The 19085-nt window shown below is 49.6% G+C and overlaps 1 protein-coding gene across 1 annotated transcript in view; it reads left to right on the forward strand.

Annotated features, from left to right (window-relative positions):
* DROSHA (drosha ribonuclease III) overlaps positions 1 to 18547 on the forward strand; it is a 151651-nt gene extending 133104 nt beyond the window's left edge. Inside the window, exons 27-32 of the mRNA XM_045285270.1 lie at positions 7036 to 7177; positions 8591 to 8673; positions 8765 to 8868; positions 12799 to 12891; positions 13715 to 13761; positions 17997 to 18547. Of these exons, the coding sequence (XP_045141205.1) occupies positions 7036 to 7177; positions 8591 to 8673; positions 8765 to 8868; positions 12799 to 12891; positions 13715 to 13761; positions 17997 to 18127 (600 nt within the window). The 3' untranslated portion in view covers positions 18128 to 18547. The remainder of the gene's footprint in view (positions 1 to 7035; positions 7178 to 8590; positions 8674 to 8764; positions 8869 to 12798; positions 12892 to 13714; positions 13762 to 17996) is intronic.
* Positions 18548 to 19085: the final 538 nt, after the last annotated feature.

Genomic DNA, 19085 nt, shown 5'->3' on the forward strand with positions numbered 1-19085 from the left:
TAGTTAGAAGCATGGTAGAGAGGATGGGTAAACAGGGTGGGAACTGGTGGGGTGTGTGTGTGTGTGTTAGAGGCATGGTAGAGAGGATGGGTAAACAGGGTGGGAACTGGCCGGGCCGCCTCTCCCTGCTGCCTGCAGCTCACTCTAACCGGTGTCCGAGCTGAAGGAGCTCTCGGAGGAGACGGGTGCCACAGCCTCCCTTGGTAACCTGTTCCACAATTTCTCCATCACTGGCATCACGCGCCCCTTCCCATTTGACCTGAATTCCTCCTGCGAGCATTTGTGTAGCTTTTCTTTCGCTATCATGGGAAATGGAGACCATCTGGCTCCCACTCCTGGTGTAATAGACCTGTGTGCCACATCACTGTCATCTTTAATAATGTATTCTGCTATCATCCCCTGTTCTCTTGTTAAACTCTTCGCAGCCATAAATCACAGCCTATGGAGTGTACACTAGGTGGCCCCCTTTGGTCGCTCATGCCCTGCAGCTGTGGTTCCCAGCGCAGTGTCCAGAGTGAGTGATGAGTGGGATGGAAGGGAAGGTGCTCGTGTGTGTGTGTGTGTGTGTGTGTGTGTGTGTGTGTGTGAGAGAGAGAGAGAGAGACCAGTAAAGCTTTTTCTTCTTAGTATTTAAGTTCAAAACAATTGTAAAGATGGCTGTGCCAAGACCACAGACCATGTCCTGTGCTGTGTGGCGGTGTCATTTACATTGTCACATGCCTGTGCCCCTCCATTCCTTTCCACTCCGTTCCCGAGAGCCTTCCTGTCAAATGCGAAGGGGGCTTCAAAAAGTTTGCTGAAAACAGACATGAAAAGATAATGGAATTTGTCCGTGAACTTTTTTGACTCCCCCTCATGAAACCATGTTCCTTTTGTTGTTGTTGTTGTTGTTAGGGGCTATTGAGTCTGTTACAGGTGATAGACACTGTGCCCAACAGGTGGAACCCCCCACCCACCCCACGCCGCCCTCGCAGTTGCCGTGGGCTCGCTGTTGCCGCCACCGTGTCGTCAGCCTGTCTTGCTGAGGGGTTTCTCCTTTTCATGCACCCACTTAGCAAGCACAACACCTTTTCCCAGGGACCGGCCCCTCCCGACAACATGTCCAAAGTATGTGATGCGATGCCTGGCCCTCCTGGCTTCTAAGGAGCATGACGGCTGCTCCCCTTCCAAGACACATTGGTTTGTTCTTTTGGCAGTCCGTGTTACTTTCATTCTTCTTCACCAGCCCGGTAGTTCACAGGCATCCACTCTTCCTCAGCTTTCTTTACTCAGAGTCCAACTTTGCCCGTTGTGGGGACGTAGGAAAGCAGAAGTGTTAAGGACAGGTTAACAAACACAAAAAGAAAGTCCAGTCCACTGCCATCAAGTCGATTCCGACTCACAGTGACCCTAACGAGGATTTCTGCGGCTGTAAATCTTTACAAGAAAGCCTTGTCTTTCTCAGAAAGTGGCTGGTGGTGGGTTTGACTCTGTGGCCTGTAGCTAGGCCACCATTTATGCCACAGTGCCGTTTAGCACCTGGCAACTTGGAGAACTTTGAAGACGAGTGAGCAGGTATTCAAAATATTTTGCATTGAAAACAAAAAAGCTAGAGCAATTCTTAGGACCTCTAGAGGCCTTTCCTTGTTTATGAAGAGCAAGTATGTCTCACCTGAGAAGGAAGAGGGGATTGTTGTTGACCACAGGGGCTAACATTTCTGTGCTTATGCTGTGCCGGCCACTGTACTAGGTGGAACACCTCTTCTCTTCTCTGAACGCCCTGTGAGGTGGAAACGGTCTTCTCTATTGTTCAGATGTGGAAACTGAGGCCCGGAGGCAGTAACCGTCTGGAGCCACACAGCCAGGCAGTGCCTGCAGCCCCATTTGAACCCAGCCTGCTGGGCGCTGCATCTTTTTAATTAATTTATTAATTTTACAACTACATCACACCGCTTGTGAAATAGACTAATAACTCATGCTCAATTGAGCACTGAATGCTGGTTTTCTAGATTTCTGCTTAAATACAAAAGTTGAAAGCAGACATTGCCCCTTTGTAGAAATAGCACTGGATGGCGTCCATATCTGTGGACTGGACAGCCTCACATCTTGCGCCACTGAAGTCACCAATAGGGTTTTCTTACAATTAAATAAAAAGTTACCTGGCCAGTGCCCTCCTGAAGCCTTGGTTGTTGTAATTTAAACAATTTTTAAGTTTTGTTGACATAATTTGCATATCACATAATTCAGTGGTTTAAACCTACTAAAAAAGAGTCTTGCAATCATTGCCACAATTAATTTTAGAACATATACTTCCTTGTTGTACTCATCATTGTTCGCTCTCCATTTCCCCAGCCTCCCCTGCCATCACCCTAAAAACTGTCCATTCAGTGACTGTCTCTGTAGATTGACCCCGACTGGTCAGTGTCATCGAAAGAAAAGCCTACAGAAAACAAAACCCAACAAGAAGAACGCAGACAATAAGAACAACTCAAACCTATTGTCAGTGGGTCGAAAGGGAGAACTAGTGATACCGCCTCACATCGAGTGAATGCATTAGTCCATTTTGGGGGCATCGGTCTACTTGGTCAGTGTCTTCGGAAGACTTCCGGGGTGCCGCCCCTCAGCGGGCTGAAGCCCAGCCTCCTCCACACCACCTGCAAGCGCTCTGTGCTTGGAGACGCTGGCGCCACTTTCCTTTCCTCCCCACATCACCTGAGATACCCCCGAACCTGAATGCCGGCCCCCACAACCACGTGCGCCATTGCCCTGGAGGCTGGGGAGCCCCCGAACTTGAGGGTGGACTCTTGGGGGAAGGGTGGTGACTGCTGTTGGGATGATGGAGCAGGGTAGCATTTTGGAAAGGTTGGACATCTGGGGCATCTTTAACCGCACGCTCATTGGAACAGCCTCGGGCTGAGCTTTACCAGCCAGCCCCCCGCCGTGGCCCTCACTCTGCGCCTGTGCCAATTCCCCCTCCAGCTCCACGCGAGGGTCTTCTTTGCCCACCCGCAGCACTGCCCACCCGCAGCACCGTCTCACGGCACCCTGCTTTTGCCAGAACAGCGACCTCCTTCCGGAAGACACTTCCCTGCCCCTTTCCCGCCGACTGACTCGGGTGATTTTCCAGTTCTACTTCCACCTTCCTCAGAATCCACCTTCATAGATGTTACACGTGCCTGTGTGTTAGGTCAGATCTCCAGAAATTCAGATTCTGTGGCTCTGAGAAGTGGCCTTTCTAAGACAGCCCGGCCCAGGAGCCACTGGGGGGTCTGGAGGCTTGCTCGGCACTCTTAAGGGGCCTTTCTAGAGGGCCAGGGTCTAGAAGGCCACCTGGGCTGTCACTCTGGCTGCCACTGGACGTTGCGATGACTTGTGTGTGGGTGTGGGTGTGGGTGTGTGGGTTGGGGGGTTGCTCTTAGGGGATGACCAGCCCCCGAGGGCAGCCTAGGATGGGTGCCATCTGGGCCGGCTGGTCAGCTGCCATCACTTGGAGCCCCTCACACCGTATGTGACTGAACTGCCAGGCCCTCCAGTGCACATCTTCCTGGCTGGCCTCACCGAGCCCTTTTTCTGGCAAACAGCAGTTTTACTCACTCTGAGGAAGAGTTCAGCCAAGGTCAAGGATGGAAGCTGTCATTTTAAGAAGTGCTGTTGGCGCGTTCTTGTTTAGGCAAAGAGCAAGGTCTGCCCTCTGTTCAGCTCATCTTCTGAATGTAGACTGACAGGAGAACGAGGGGTGAAGTGCCTGTCTTCCCCCACTGGCTTTTGAGGCAGATCTGAGATTTTCGCAGGAACATACATAGCTCACTCTCTCCTGGCCCCCTGCTGCTCTGAGACCTGTCGGGGCGTGTCTGCAGTAGAACCGGAAGTATCTCTGCTTCCTGCCCTCCTGATTCGCCCCCTCCTAGCGGACAGCAGCGCTCCCCAACACTGCCCGCTGGTCACTGGTGAGTGACCGTGCTGTGTGTGTGCCCGTGGTCAATACTGCCATGCGTCCACATAGACTGCACCACCGGAGGCTCTCTCCCCTCGCCGGAAGCACTCACAGGAAGCCCCTGACTTATAACGGGGTGCCCTCGTGTTGACTCTGCCCCAAGTCAGTTTTGACATAAGTCGAATACCCTTTGGGGGGGGGGGTTGTTTTCATTATTACAGACTTTTACTGTTGGTATCGTTATAAACCCAATCTTTGAATGTCAGTGCGTGAACATCTGTGAATGATAACATCAGCAAAGTACACATTGCAACCTTCTGCATGGCCCATATTACTGATAAGACAGACAGAAGAAACTCCAAGAAACAGCTTGTGAGTGCAGGTGGTCAGCCCTCGAATAGGGTGGGAGCGATGTGTACAGACGTATTTCAAGTACTTGCTCCTGTGAACATGACTGTGATTGGAGGAGCTGGTGAGTCTGAAATGTGTAGGAGCTGGTGCCGGGTAACTGATGGTAGAAGTCAACCTCACGAAGTACTGTTGTAACAGCAGCATTTCACTCGTGTGTGATTGCGGGACTCGGCCCTGTAGCCCAGGAGCCCTGGTGAACACTAGTTAGAGTTCTCCGCTGTTAACTGCGAAGGAGCAGGTTAAAACCATCAGCCTCTCTGGGAGAAAGGCGTGCTATCAAGCACCCATAAGGATGGACAGCCTAGGCCCTCTGATGCAGTCCTGCTCTCTCCAGTAGGGTGGCCCTCGGTCAGAACGGACTGATGACAGTGGGTGTGGTTTCGGTTTATAGCCCAGTTAACACACAAAATTACCCATCATCGTCTTCTTCCCCAAATAACTCTCCTGTCCCACCTTAGCCTCTCCTGAAAGGATGGCTCCTTCCGTTCCATGATTCCAGACCAAAAAAGATCTTTTCCTGCCAGCTCAAGCATTCCATGATTACACGGTATAAGGCCAGTAAAATTTCTGGGCCCCTTATTAGTTGGGTCTTCTTTTTACGTTATACATCAGGCCTTTTGAAATTTTGAGCTTCTCTGTGGCTATTAATTCTATTGAGGAAATGATGGAGCTGGGGGGAAAGAGGAGGAGGAAGGGAGCAGAGACAAGTCAAGAGTAATCGTCTGAAATCCCACAGCAAGCATGGCTTATGAAGATCAAGTTGTATTTCTGCTTCATGAATCATTGTCAGACAAATTAAGAACATATTGTTTCTTATTTATCTATTGTCAAGGATGCAATATCAGGCATTGAAAATAAATCTTGATTTTCATAAGCTCAGTTGACACCATGGCGCCATAAAGCATAAAACTTGCTTCTAATAAAGAAAGTGCGATGTGGAACAGCAGGGAGTGGAATGCCAGCAAAACTCAGAGCCTCCTTCTGCCCTTAGCCCTGTCTGTAGAACGGCATCCTAGCAGGAAGGAATTTTGCTTTTTCAAGTAGACCAGGGATTTGTGGTATCTGTTGTCAGAAAACTTCTCGCCGTCGGGGCAGGATCTCCCCCAGATCTTAGAGTCTGGGTATAACTTTGTTCAGTTTGGGTTGGGGGAGTTCCTTCCGGCTGGGGCCCTGTCCGTTACACTTTTGTGTCTACCTTCCTCCCCCAGCCTTCCCTCCAGCTTCTCCGTCACTCAGGGTGACCCCATAGCCGTCAGAGGAGCATGGTGCTCCATCGGGCTTTTCATGGCTACTTTTTGGTAACAGATTGCCAGAGCTTTCTAATAAGGTGCCTCTAGGTCAGGGCTGGAGGAGAACATCCGGCCCGCCCGCCATGTTAAGACCAAAGAAATCGTAAATTCAGCTAACATCACATGCCTCTCCACAGAGAAGCCGTTTCAGCCAGTACGTGAGGGGTAAGTTAAACGTTAGACCAGTTTGGCCGGAGAATGATGTTATAAATATCCACATGGCCCTTGGTGGGGGAAAAAAGCCCAACACCCCTGCTGTAGGTGAACGCCCGCCTGCAACCTTTCAGCTAACAGCCACTACTGTGTTAACTCGGAACCAATTGCTCCACCTTCTTCTGGGTGCCCACCACCCTACTCTTGTTGGAGGAGCGCCCTCTACAGTGGACTGAATGTAGTCATTCTGGGGGGTGTGGGGTGTGTGTGTGAGGCTTCCGGTTTCTACTCGGATAGCTTTGGAGGGCGCTGTCTGAAACTCCTAGGGGAAATTCTTGTTTGGAGTGCCTGAGGTTGAAATATGAATGTTACCGTTTAATTTGGGTCATGATAAGGGAGCGCCGTGTGGACAGACTAAGACACCCAGGATGTTGCTGCTGTTAGGTAGTCCAAGTCAGCCACCAGCTCATAGTCACCCTGCGTCCAACATGCCCCATCCTGCGAGGCTCTCCCGTCTGTGCAGCTGCTCTGGATGTGCTGAGGGGCCTTCAAAACGTTCGTGGGAAAACGGAACCGAAAGATAATGGAATGTTCCCACAAAACTTTTGGAGCAGCAACAAAAGAATGTGAATCTCAAAGATAATAATTTAAAAAGCAAATAAACTATTGAAATCCTTAAATCACACGAAGACTTCACTTCTTCAGGTCCCACAATAACTACATCTATGTCCTGAATCATGAAGTTCTGGACTTAAAAAAGTCAAAAGTTCCTTATAAACGACTGTCTAGTAGCAGCAGACCGAATCTCTGTGCCTGGTGGGGATTGTGGGAACTGATGGCAATGGCATGGGGAGCGCGTTCAGGGTGACAGAAATTCATAAGGCTGTCCAACCCCTCTATCGATACACTCACATGTTTTAATTGTATGTGGCTTATGCGTCAGTAAAATTAATTCTAAGAACGTTCCTTCCTGTCGTAGCATTAAACTTCCAGAAGCTGTGATTTTTAACCCTTGAGCAGCAGCCCCTCCTAAAGGGCTCCCTGGTACTGAGCAAGGGAACAAACTATATGTCAATTTGGCAAGTCCAGAATAGCAGCAAAGTGCCTGTAAGGAGAAGCCAGAAGCGTGCAGAGCACTTCCCTGCAGCACAAGGGCAATGCCTGGCACGTCCAACTTTGACTCCTGGGGGCCCTGCCAGGAGACCGTCTCGGGCCAGCTGGGCCCAACAGTGACACTCTCTCTGAACTTACTCCATGTCTTCCGAGCAGTTGCTGCGGAGCTCTCTGGTGAACAACCGGACCCAAGCCAAGGTGGCCGAGGAGCTCGGCATGCAGGAGTACGCCATAACCAACGACAAGACCAAGAGGCCCGTGGCCCTCAGGACCAAGACCTTGGCCGACCTTTTGGAATGTGAGTCAGCAGCACAGGAAGCCCTTTCTCCGGCCCACAGACTCGAGATCGAAATCCAGCCTGCCCCCACTTCATGCTTCTCGTGACCCTCACGTTCCGCCCAAAGAGACCTCTTTTCTCCTAGCATGTGTATGTATGCTTTCGCCAGCGCTTGTTCGGAGAAGAGGCACGTGGAATGTGGACACATGAATCATGAATCCTAGACTCAGTCAGGGGTTCGGTAGAAACCACCCACCCCCAGACCCTCATCCCACCCCAGCCCTCAGCTCTGTTTGTGTAAAGCGGTAACAGAATGGCCATTGTTCATAATGGCTGGGAAATCAGGGGGGGCGGCTGATTTCCCATAGCGGGCACAGAAGAAAGAAAGGTAATCTATTCACTATTAAAGTCATTATCCATTGTTTTCAGTGAGCTGAAAGCACTATGGACAAATGCCATTTTCACTGTTTCTAAATTGGTCTCGACACCTACTAAATCATTTATTATAGCTAACTAAAGAATTCCATTCCTTGTAATAAACATGCCAGCCACCAGGCCTTAGAACTTTCTCCCCTTCTTTTGGAATGTTATGACATTATGTGCAAATATTAAGGGCGTCCCTCTAAAGTCAGCTCATTTACGAAACGCAAAGGCAGCCCAGCCGGCACTTGAAACAGTGTGTTTTGAACTAAAGATAGACGTTTTTCAAAGAATAAGGTGAAAAAAAATTCATTGAGCTGCTAGATGATCTCTGGTTATTTATTTACTTACTTGTTTACGTATTTATTTTAACTCCATCAAAGTTATTTTTATTCCTGCTTTAAAATAAAGAACAGAGAACTGGCCACTCACTGGATGTTAGTGAATCTGATGACCTTACCCTGGGGAGTCACCCTTGACTTAGGCAGAGTGGGCTCTGTTTTGATCATGGTTCTTAAAGCCCTTCTCTGGTGGGCCCGTTGGGCCTGTAGATCAGCGTGGAAGCCCCATTAAGGGATGACTTCCTCCAGACTGACACTGAGGGCGGTGCCACACGGCCGGGCCATCCTGGAGCCTCATTGGGCCTTCTGGTTGTCTGTTGGTTTGTTCGATTTTAACATGGCCTCTTTCTCTGCTCTCGGGCCATTTCCTTCTGCAAACTGTCCATTCTGCCCTGGTTAGTGTAGTGGGTTACACATTGGGCTGCTAACTGCAAGGTCAGCAGTTCGAAACCAGAAACAGCACTCTTTAAGGGAGAAAGATGGAACATCCAAGTCCCATAAGTAGTTACAGCTTCGGTAACCCGCAGGGGCAGTTCTGCCCTGTCCTGTCGGGTCACCGTGAGTCCAGCTTCACTCGATGGCAGTGTTTGGTTTTGACTCTTTCTGTTAAATGGCATTGGGTCATGGTTTATGTTCTCTTTTTATATCTCTCCCCCAACCCCCAACACAACAGCATTCATTGCCGCACTCTACATTGATAAGGATTTGGAGTATGTTCACACCTTCATGAACGTCTGCTTCTTCCCACGGTTAAAAGTAAGTCCAGCTAGCGTGTAAATTGGTGGCATGCTCTGTGGTTGGTGATTGCAGGACGCATTACTGAATACCTTTTGGGGACTTTCTGCAGGAGTTCATTTTGAATCAGGACTGGAACGACCCCAAATCCCAGCTTCAGCAGTGTTGCCTGACACTTAGGACGGAAGGAAAGGAGCCAGACATCCCTCTGTACAAGTAAGTGCCCCTCCCCACAGACAGCGGGGGTGGGGGGTGGGGGTGGGGTGTCAGCGGCGCCGACATGGGCCAGGCTAGATGTCCTCTGGGCACCTTCCACCACCTCTCCTCTCCTCTGCTACTTGTGCCTGGAGAAGGACACGTGTAGATTTTGAGATCAAGATAGAAATTTGGATCAAATTGATTTTATACAGACTTTAAAAATTATTCTGATGAAATATATAAGACAACCTTTTTGCCATTTTGACTTTTTAAAGTGTGTATTCAGTGCCTGAGGGAGGCGCACCAGGTGACATGCATTTCTGTATTTGTTTTCTGTCTCTCTAACCTCCGTCCCGATGAGAAGGCCGGAGCAGTCTGGTGTCTCCTCCTGCTCTCGGCCTCTGTCTCTGGGGCTTGCGAGCTGTGCTCCCTGGGGTGCTCCGTCAGCCTTGGGGCGCGGTGTGTCAGGCTGCTAACCCTGAAGCTGGTCGTACAAACCCACCAGCTGCTGCTCAGGAGAGAGATCCATGACCCCAATTCTACCTTACAGATCCGGCTGGACCAGAGCATGTGCACTGGTACAGATCAGAGCTGGAAACACAGAGAATCCAGGACAGATAAACCCCTCGGGACCAATAATGAGAATAGCAGTACCAGGAAAGAAAAGGGGAACCAATCACAATGATCAATAAATAACCCCCTCCCACAGGGGCGAACAACAAAAAAGTGGGTGAAGGGGAGACATTGGTCAGTGTAAGACATGGGGGGGGGGGAAATATATATATATATACACACCCACACCCACACACATATAACTTATCAAGGGTTCGTGAGGGGAGCGGTGGGAGGGGAAAATGGGCTGATACCAAGGGCTCAGGTAGAAAGAAAATGTTTTGAAAATGATGATGGCGACATATGTGCAAATGTGCTTGACACAGTGGATGAATTGTGATAAGAGCTGTATGAGCCCCCGTAAACTGATTTAAAAAAAAAAGATTTACAGCCCCGGGCGCCCCACGGAGCCATCCCGGGGGTCGAGCCGGGTTGCTGTGCATCGGAGCAGACTTAGCAGCAGAGCTTGGCTTGTTGGTTTCAGGTGGTCGCTGTAGGAAGGTGTGTTGCCGAAATGTCAGGGGCTTTTCCCCTCCGCATCGGCACCAGTGGCTGCCACCTACTTTGGGTCTCTGTCCTCGGATTGTAGTAGCAGCAGGTGCCACAGTGAAGGCCACTCCCCCCGCCGTGGAGCAGGCCTTGGTGCCGGCAGGAGGTCTGGCGCTGGCCAAAGAGTGGTTCCCCGGAGACACTGGGCAGCTGGTTTTCAGAGAGGCGATCCAAAGCAGAAGGGTGATTAAAACGGCAGGTCACCTCCCCAGGTATTGTGTCTGGAGGGTGACTTTAAATATGTTTGAACAATCTAATTTCGAGCCTGTGGCCTCTCGCCTGTGCACACAGAGGGTGCAAACCCACGTGTGTGCGCTGGCCATCTGCAGCCCAGCGCCCCCTGTGGACTCCTTGGATGGCCGAATGCTGGAGGAAAACACCAGCCGGCCAGCTGGGGGTTTTAAGCCCTTTTTCGTGTTTCCATTTAACCGCCACGGCACTTTATAGGCTCCCCATCCCCCCCAAAAGAAAACTAAGGCCCGAGACTGGCCCAGGCAAAGGTTAAGTCACCCCACAGCAAATTGCCCCCAGGGGCCCTTCCTGCCTTTATTTCCTGGGGAAACCCAAATGCTTGGAAATAGCAGTGTAGTTTGCTCTAATAAGCATAATGACCCTCTAAATATGAAAAGATCAAAGTATTTCCTCATCAAAGGGGTAATTAAGGTTCAGTAAGTAAAGCGAGGACAATCAACTTCCCTGATCACTACAATCAGTGCTCCACAGCTAAGCTGGGGTCCTGGTTCCTCCCCACCACCCCATGTCGTTCCAGACACACAAAGGAAATGACTCTTCCCCTCCTCCCAAGTCCCCACATGAGCAGGCACCAGGAGCTTGCCCTGTGCATCAAGATGCTGGGGTGGTTGTGCCTGCCCTTTTAGATCTCTTTAAGATGGCCATGTTCCTCGCCTTATCTCTGTGGGCTTCTTTTCATTTCCCTTTTGCGTGAAGTTATCAGTTTTCCTGCATTTGAAATCTGCACCTCATCCTTACAACTCCAGGATGGGGTGTCGCTTGGGGGCATTGTAGCGCACTCTGGCGTGTCCTCGGATATTTCCAAAACGAAATGCATTTTCTGATCGTCCAGGTAAGATACCAGACTGCGCTTTGAAAACCAGGCCCGCTGGAGGTGTACGACTCCAGAGGGCGGTTGCTTTTAGCTGTGATTAGTTAGCACCAAAACCAAAACAAAACGGAGGGCAGACCGCAGCCGTTGACTCTCCCCTGATAAAAGTGTGTAATTTTATGGTCCTTGGAACATGCACACGTAGGACCTTCTGAAACGTAGTTTTCACCTCCATGTTAACCTTCGGACATTCTTCATGTTGCTTTGGGCACAGCAAGAAAAAACAAAACTCTAACTGGAAAGTTTTAAGACAAATGCCCTAGGCCTGGTAGGGCTTGATCCAGAGTAATGTAACCAAGAGGGCTTGATTACTGAAACCCAAATGAAGGCTGAACATGATAGTGGGACAAGAGTAAAGTACAAGGAAATAGAGGAAAGAACTAGGAGGCAAAGGGCATTTATAGAAGTCTAAATACAGGCATGTACATATGTAAATATATTTGTATGTGATGATGGGGGAAAGATTTATGTACACATGTTTATAGGTTTAGTATTAAGGTAGCAGATGCACCTTGGGCCTCCACTCAAGTACTCCCTCAATGCAAGAACATTTTGTTCTATTAACCTGGCATTCCATTATGTTCACCTTCCCAACACAATTGCTGAAGACAAAAGTGGGTGAATAAGCAAATGTGGTGAAGAAAGCTGATGGTGCCCGACTATCAAAAGATATAGCATCTGGGGTCTTAAAGGCTTGAAGGTAAACAAGCGGCCATCTAGCTCAGAAGCAACAAAGCCCACATGGAAGAAGCACACCGGCCTGTGTGCTCATGAGTGAGGTGTCCATAGCATCAGGTATCAGGCATCAAAGACCCAGAATAAAAAACTCATATCATTGTGAATGAGGGGGAGTGCAGAGTGGAGACCCAAAGCCCATCTGTAGGCAATTGGACATCCCCTTACAGAAGGGCCGTTAGGGAGGATATGAGCCAATCAGGGTGCAGTATAGCACCAATGAAACATACAACTTTCCTCTGGTTCTTTAATGTCTGCCCCACCCCCTCCACTATCATGACCCCAATTATACCTTACAAATCTGGATAGACCAGAGCATGTACCCGGGTACAGATAAGAGCTGGAAACACAGGGAATCCAGGACAGATAAACCCCTCAGGACTAATATTGAGAATAGCCATACCAGGAGGGGAAGGGGAAGGTGGGGGAAGAAAGGGGGAATGGATCACAATGATCTACATATAACCCCCTCCCAGAGGGATGGACAACAGAAAAGTGGGTGAAAAACATGAAAAAATAATAATTTATAATTTATCAAGGGTTCATGAGGGAGGGAAGGTGGGAGAGGGAGGGGGGAAAAATAAGATGCCTGATACCAAGGGCTCAATAGAAAGAAAATGTTTTGAAAATGATGGTGGCAACAAGTGTACCAATGTGCTTGACACAATGGATGGATGCATGGATCGTGATAAGAGTTGTACGAGCCCCCAATAAAATGATTACAGAAGAAGAGTGTCCTACCTTAGAAGCTCCCTCCCTTTGCCTGGTTCAGCAATTATACGTGTATCCTGTTACTCCCCTGCCTCCCCCTCTTTTTCCTTACCTTCACCTTCTTCCGTCAAAGCAGTAAGTACCTGGGTTGCTGAGTCGGTCGTGTGTATGAGCAACGTCCGTGGAATAATCCTTCAGTCCTTCCCTTTCCCTCGCAGGACCCTGCAGACCGTGGGGCCATCCCATGCCCGGACCTACACGGTGGCCGTTTACTTCAAGGGAGAAAGAATAGGCTGCGGGAAAGGACCGAGGTATGAGACGCCTGTGAATGAATGTCCCTGGTGGCTGAGAGGCTCAAACTCTGCAGTCGTTTGCTTCTTACCCTCAGCATAGAGAATGTGTGAGCACAGTGGGGTACGGCTCCTCTCAATGATTGTCCTCCCCAAGTCCCCGGCCCCACACAGTGTGAGTGGCTATCTTGAGAAAGCCCCGATCCCTGGTGCACAGGTAAGCTCTGTCCGATTTCACTTGCCCACCAGAGTGCCAAGAATGTTAGCCTTCAACAAGACATGTGCAATGTGCCCTGGGCTGACCTCTGATCCCCAACTGCAGCTCCCTCGAGTGTGGTGGAAATGCTGACCTCTCAGGCCGGCAGAGTTCTCACCTTCCCCCTAGACCTTCGTCTGAGAAGCGATGTGAAATCTAGGTGTGCCCTCAGAAAGTTCATGCAAACATGCCGCTATCTTGTAACTCCATTTACCTATCGGTTTCGTGGAGCCCCTCCTGTGGGTGTGCGTGTCTGTGTGTGTGCACACATTATTCTTTGCCTCCTTAAACTTTACACTGCGGAGGTTACTCAGCCTTCAGTGAGACCTAGTGTGAAAGGAAGGCACTTTATTGCAATATTAAAAGTGTGGAACGAAAACCTTCACTAGGCTTTGTGCAAATACATGCAAGTTCTCCGTACGCCTCTAGATGTTCCGATCTGTGCAATTGAGTCCGTGACAGGAAGCAGATAAAATTGTATGCACTAAACATGAAAATCAGCCAGAATGGTTTGTAGCCACACCTCGTATTTTTTGAGAAAAAATGTGTAGATTAAAGTGCAGCTTATCTTTTCTTTTTTTTAAATAGCATTCAGCAAGCAGAAATGGGAGCCGCGATGGATGCACTTGAAAAATGTAAGCCTATCTCTTTTTCTATAATTATGTGTTTCTAATGTAGCGCGTGTTTTATGGGATGAAAATGAGGAAGTAGAAAAATGGGTGAGTACTGTAATATGTTTTCTTCTTAATTATTCTCCACATGCCGGTTTATAATTTTTTTTTTCAAAAAGAGTAATTAATTCCCTAGTATTTGGGGGTGTTCGTCTTCCCTTTTTTTTGCATAAAGCCCTACTTCCACCCCAGGTAGCCCACAGCAGCCCCATGGGACCTTGCGTGTTCCCTCGCTCCCTGCGGTCTCACACGGGAGGGAAGGGTGCCTGTGAAGCCGCCACCTTTTTCTTTCCTTTCCTTCTGTTTTTGGCTTTGTGCTGTTGACACGGGGTGATAGTTACATATTTCTGTGCTTGTTCTCTGCTCAGTAATACACCCACTCCTCACTTATCAACAATCTCGTTACCCAGCTGTAGGCATTTACAGCAATAGTAAAACGTCCCACCGCAGCTGTTTCGCGCATTAATGACACAGGCTTTGCAGTAGTGACCAGTGCCGCTGCAGTGTGAAGGAAAGTTAATGCCGGCAGGGAGGCTTGTGAGGGCTATGTGGCTCCTTGGCGGGGCCACGATTCTCAGTGGTTTGGCAGCCAGGTAATGATGTAACTTGCCCCTTATGCACCAATGCAATCATCTTCCGTTTTGTAATCTATTGTGATCATCCTCCATTTTAGCTTAACATCACTTGCACATGGTAACCTAGTCTCAGGGACCTAACCATGTCAATAAGTGGGAAGTGGGTGTGCCTCATAACCGTCTCCTGCCAGTCATTTGGAATAGTTTTCAACCGATTCTTTGTAATGGCTACTAATGATTATCTTGTGGATCTATTATCTTGTTTTCAGCTCTCTTTGTGATTGGTAGACACTTTCATTTCTGGCTTTTGATCACTGTAGAAAAGAAATGTGTACGTATTGAAACATGTATCTCTCTGGGATGAATCCCCAAGACTTATGGTTGAATTGAAGAAAGTCAAATTTGATCATTGCTGAAATAGGGAGGGGAGGGCATAGTCTTTTGTCAATTGAAGTGTTAGGCGTGGTAGGAATCCTCCCCTGCACCACAGCACCCGGAGGCAACACCTGACAGTGCGGTTGTTTCATGCTTCAGGCAGGCAGCCTCAGTCGCGGGGAGCTGAGTGTGGAAGTGGAGCGTGAAGAGGCTCCGGGTTCTCAGGCTTGGGAGAGGTTCCAGGGGAGGCGAAGGGGCCCAGAGCCAAGAGGAAATCAGCAGGCGTCCCCTCTCTAGTCAGCAGTAGAGCAGGCAGCAACGACGAGCTCTGAACCTGGCAGGACCAGCAGCCCTCTGTCCACCGCAACCTTCTGTGCCAGGGCCCAGCATCCACAGATGTGCCACTGGGAGTCTGAAGCTGACTCTGGGGGACTTTCTCACCCATTCGCTGTCAAAGCACCATCACACACTGAAATAGAAGGGAGGCTTCATTTTCCGCTTATGAAATTGTGAACGGTTATCTTCGTGTGTGTGTTTTAAAGTGGTCCTCTTTGGATAACTGAAAGAGTTCTCTAGCAGGCCCTTCACAGCGTGGAAGATGCAGCGGGTGTCATTGTGCTGGGAAGGCCAGTGGCCGGGTGGCTCAGGTCCTCACTGGGCTTCATGCCCTTTACTGCAGAGAGTGCACTGTTTGTGAATCAGACCTCGACAATAAATGGGAGACCAAGGGTTACAGACCCTGATGATCGTGGCATTATTTCTAATAGCAAAGGGTAGGGGGTGGGGGGGGGGGTTGAAAAATCTGCATGTTTAACCGCACTGTACAAAATTTACCAACCCACCAAGCCTGTTGCCATGGAGTGGCTGCAATGCACAGTGACCCCAGAGGTCAGATTCCCAAGGCTGTAATCTGCACAAAAGCAAACTGCTGGTGCTTTTTTGCCCCAGAGCCACTGGCGGTTCAAACTGCTGGCATCTCACTGCACTGTTGAGCACTTAGCCACTGCGCCACCAGGGCTCCATTTAAGTAAAGGGTGGTCTACCCTGGCAAAGACAGAGGCCTGGTAGCTTAACAAGTGCACATCGAGTTGATAACCCCAGCATCAGCAGTTCCACACGAAGAGAAGGCTTTCTACTTCCACAAAGAGTAAACAGTCTCCGAGACCTACCCTCTTTTCTGGGGTCGCTCTGAGTGGAAATACACTCAGTGGCAGTCAGGTTGGGGTGGTTTGAGGCCAGGCGATGGTAAACTTGGGTACAAATGGCCAGATAGTAAATATTTTCGTCTTTGTAGGAGACTTGTGTCCAACTACCCAAGTCTGCCCTTGTACTGTGGAGCAGCCACAGGCAACCTGTAAATGCACAGGGCTGTCTGCCTTCCAGTAAGACGGCATGTATGACATCCAGTAGAGTGGGCCCGGGTTTCCCCACTCAAATGGAACCACAGGCTGTCCTGTGTTGCAGCCATTAAAGCTGTGCTTTGAAAGACTAATGGTTTAGGGAATGCTGACAGTAGAGCAAATGAGAACGCATTGTGCCTGAGAGACGGGATGCTCTGATGTGACAGGGAGTGGTTGCGCGGCTCTGTGGATTGTTGAAATGTGTGTGCACTTACGTAGTGTGTGCCTTTGTGTGGAGAGACTTTACCACACGGGAAAAGGTTACAGAGTCAGAGTCTACAAGGCCACCAATGGTTAGATCTGAGAAGTGGGATTGTTCTTTTTCATACAACTCAATTCTATAATAGAATCTCGTAGGAAAGTCAGGTTCACTTTGTAGAAGCTTGCTTGAAAACGAACTTTTGCCTGATTTTTCTGATTGGTTTTTGGAAAGTACTCGAGGCCCCTGCGCTGCACAATGCATGAAGAGCGAACAGAGCATTATTTAGGGGATAGGGCTCTACTCCTGCTTTATTTCTAAATTGTAGGTCACTTTGTTTCGCTTGTTCAAAATCAATCCCCAAATCTTAGCTAGACAAGGTCTCTCCAGATGCTACCAGGTGCTTTTCTGGCCGCCCTGCCCTTCCCCGTCCTGGGGTAAGGAAGGGACATGCGATTAGAAAGGGGAAGAAAACAAGCATTCAGTCAGCGGCGATCGAGGGATCCACGTTGCCATGCTGAGCACAGAGTCAGACAAACTTGCTGCCCTTCGGAATGCCATTCTCCCCCCTCCAACCGCCGTCTCGGGGCCATGCTTCTGTGTCAGAGTCCCTTACCTCTGAGAGAGAACACAGCATGTTTGTGCTCCCTGAGTTATCAGGGTTCGTTTGTAGGCCTCACTCCTGCCAGCACCCCTCCTTGGCTCCTACAGCTTGAAAGGTGCTTGAATAAGGCGACCAGACGTCCCACTTTTGGCGGGACAGTCCCAATTTTTAACAATTTTTCCCGTGGCAATTTTAAATAGCCCCGATTTTTGGAAAGAAGGCATGACAAGCCAGGGTATACAGTTATCGGCTGCTACATGGCTATTTCACCAGGATATGAGTTTTATCAATGGTTTCCCGCTTTACCAATGTTAAAATCTGGTCACCTTACGCTTGAGTGAGCAGCAGGGAAGACTGGTGTGGGCTTAAGTCCTTCCTGCTGTCGCCACCAACTTCCCCCCCACAAGTGAGCGGGGAACCGAGCGATGTCTGGATCAAGATCCCCACTGTGCCAGCACTGTCATAGCAGCCGACGGCAGCTCAAAGTATAACACTGATCCGTCCGCGTCTCTTGCAGCCAAACGAAAGTGTTCTGCTTGCGTTGCCTGCTGTGGATCTAGCTCCCCGTAAACCTGACAGCCAGAGTGAGCTGAAGACAGTGACTGACTTACACGTCCTCTTACTTGCCTGATCTTTTCCCAAACTATGCAGCTCCCTTTGACCGGCTCCCTTACTCTTTTCCGGAAGCTGCCGCCTTGCTTGGGGAATGTGGCTGGAGCCCTCGAGAACCCTGGGTCTGCGTTGTACCCTCTTGCCTGGCTGGTGCCTTGGATGTTGGGCTCCCAGCAGCTCCTGCACTCTAGAATCCCGGGGGCCGATCCAGAACTCCCCTTGTGTTTCCCAAGGCCAGCAGAATTAAGGGAACAGGAAGAGATAAGTCCCCACCCCCATCCCACCCCACTCCTGCCTCTTCCTTAGAAAACCCAACTTCTGCAAACATTTCAGACAAGCACGTTTGTATGTGTATATGTTTAATCCTCGGCTTTTTTTTTTTTTGCACTAGTGGCTACCCTTCATTAAATATAAAATCTCTCTCCCTGTGTCAGATAACTTTCCCCAGATGGCTCATCAGAAGCGGTTCATTGAACGGAAGTACAGACAAGAGCTAAAGGAAATGCGGTGGGAAAGAGAACATCAAGAGAGGGAACCGGATGAGGCCGAGGACGTCAAGAAATGAAGACGGCCCCGAAGCGGCCCCGCTCCCTGGCCTCAGCCTGCCGGGTTTTCCTCGGGACGGGTGTCCCGGGACTAAACGCCAAGGCCTGGCTAGTGTGGTTCTGTCTAATGCTCAGTTTCCAACAGGTTGGTCTTCCCCAGAAAACATTTCATATCTCTCTCATTCAACTTCACCTTGGCGGATGCCCCTCGTCCCTCTGACTTTGCTCATTCAACGAACAACGTAAGAAAACAGCTTCTGTATGGAATAGATGCTTTTTTCTTTTTGTTGTTTTCCCTCCTGATCATGTTCTCTGACGGTGACCTCCGATTTCCGCCCGATCAGGGAAGCATTCATTTCACCCGATAGTTCGAAGAGGAGCCCTGGCGGCATGGCAGTTATGTGTTGGGCTGCTAACCAAAGTACAGCAGTTCGAACCCACCAGCCTATCAGCAGGAGAAACCGAAAGCTTTCTACTCCTGTGAAGAGTTAGTCTCAGAAACCCTGTCACCGGGGCAGTTCTACCCTGTCTTATGGGGTCGCTATGAGTTGGAATCGACTCCGTTTCAGTGAGCTTGGAAAAAAAATTTTTTGAGAGCTTTTCACGATACTCTATCAGATAGAGAGCTGTACCTTTTGAAATCTCTAATTATGGACTAGTTCTCGTTTTTAGCTTTTCTATGACTTGTGTCTCACGTCGTCTGCTGCAGATAATGAAATCGCCCCTCTGAAAGCAGCGAGCCTGTAGAGAATGAGTCACTGTAAGCTCAGGCCCATCCATTGAGCCCTGAAAGTCGGCCCACGCGCACGTCTAGGTCAGAGGACACTAAACCGGGCTGTCTCCCTGGGGCCAGGGGCCTTTGACGGTGCTTGCACACGGGCTATGGGGCACCTCCTGGAATTGTGTTCAATTCTGCTTGTGAAGTCGGGGAGGAGGGCGCTCGGGAAGAGTCTCAGGGTCATCGCATCCATCCTGCTT

This window comes from Echinops telfairi, unplaced genomic scaffold (assembly GCF_000313985.2).
Source record: "Echinops telfairi isolate 266 unplaced genomic scaffold, ASM31398v2 ScPeMD7_7469;HRSCAF=8507_1, whole genome shotgun sequence".
Classification (NCBI taxonomy): domain Eukaryota; kingdom Metazoa; phylum Chordata; class Mammalia; order Afrosoricida; family Tenrecidae; genus Echinops; species Echinops telfairi.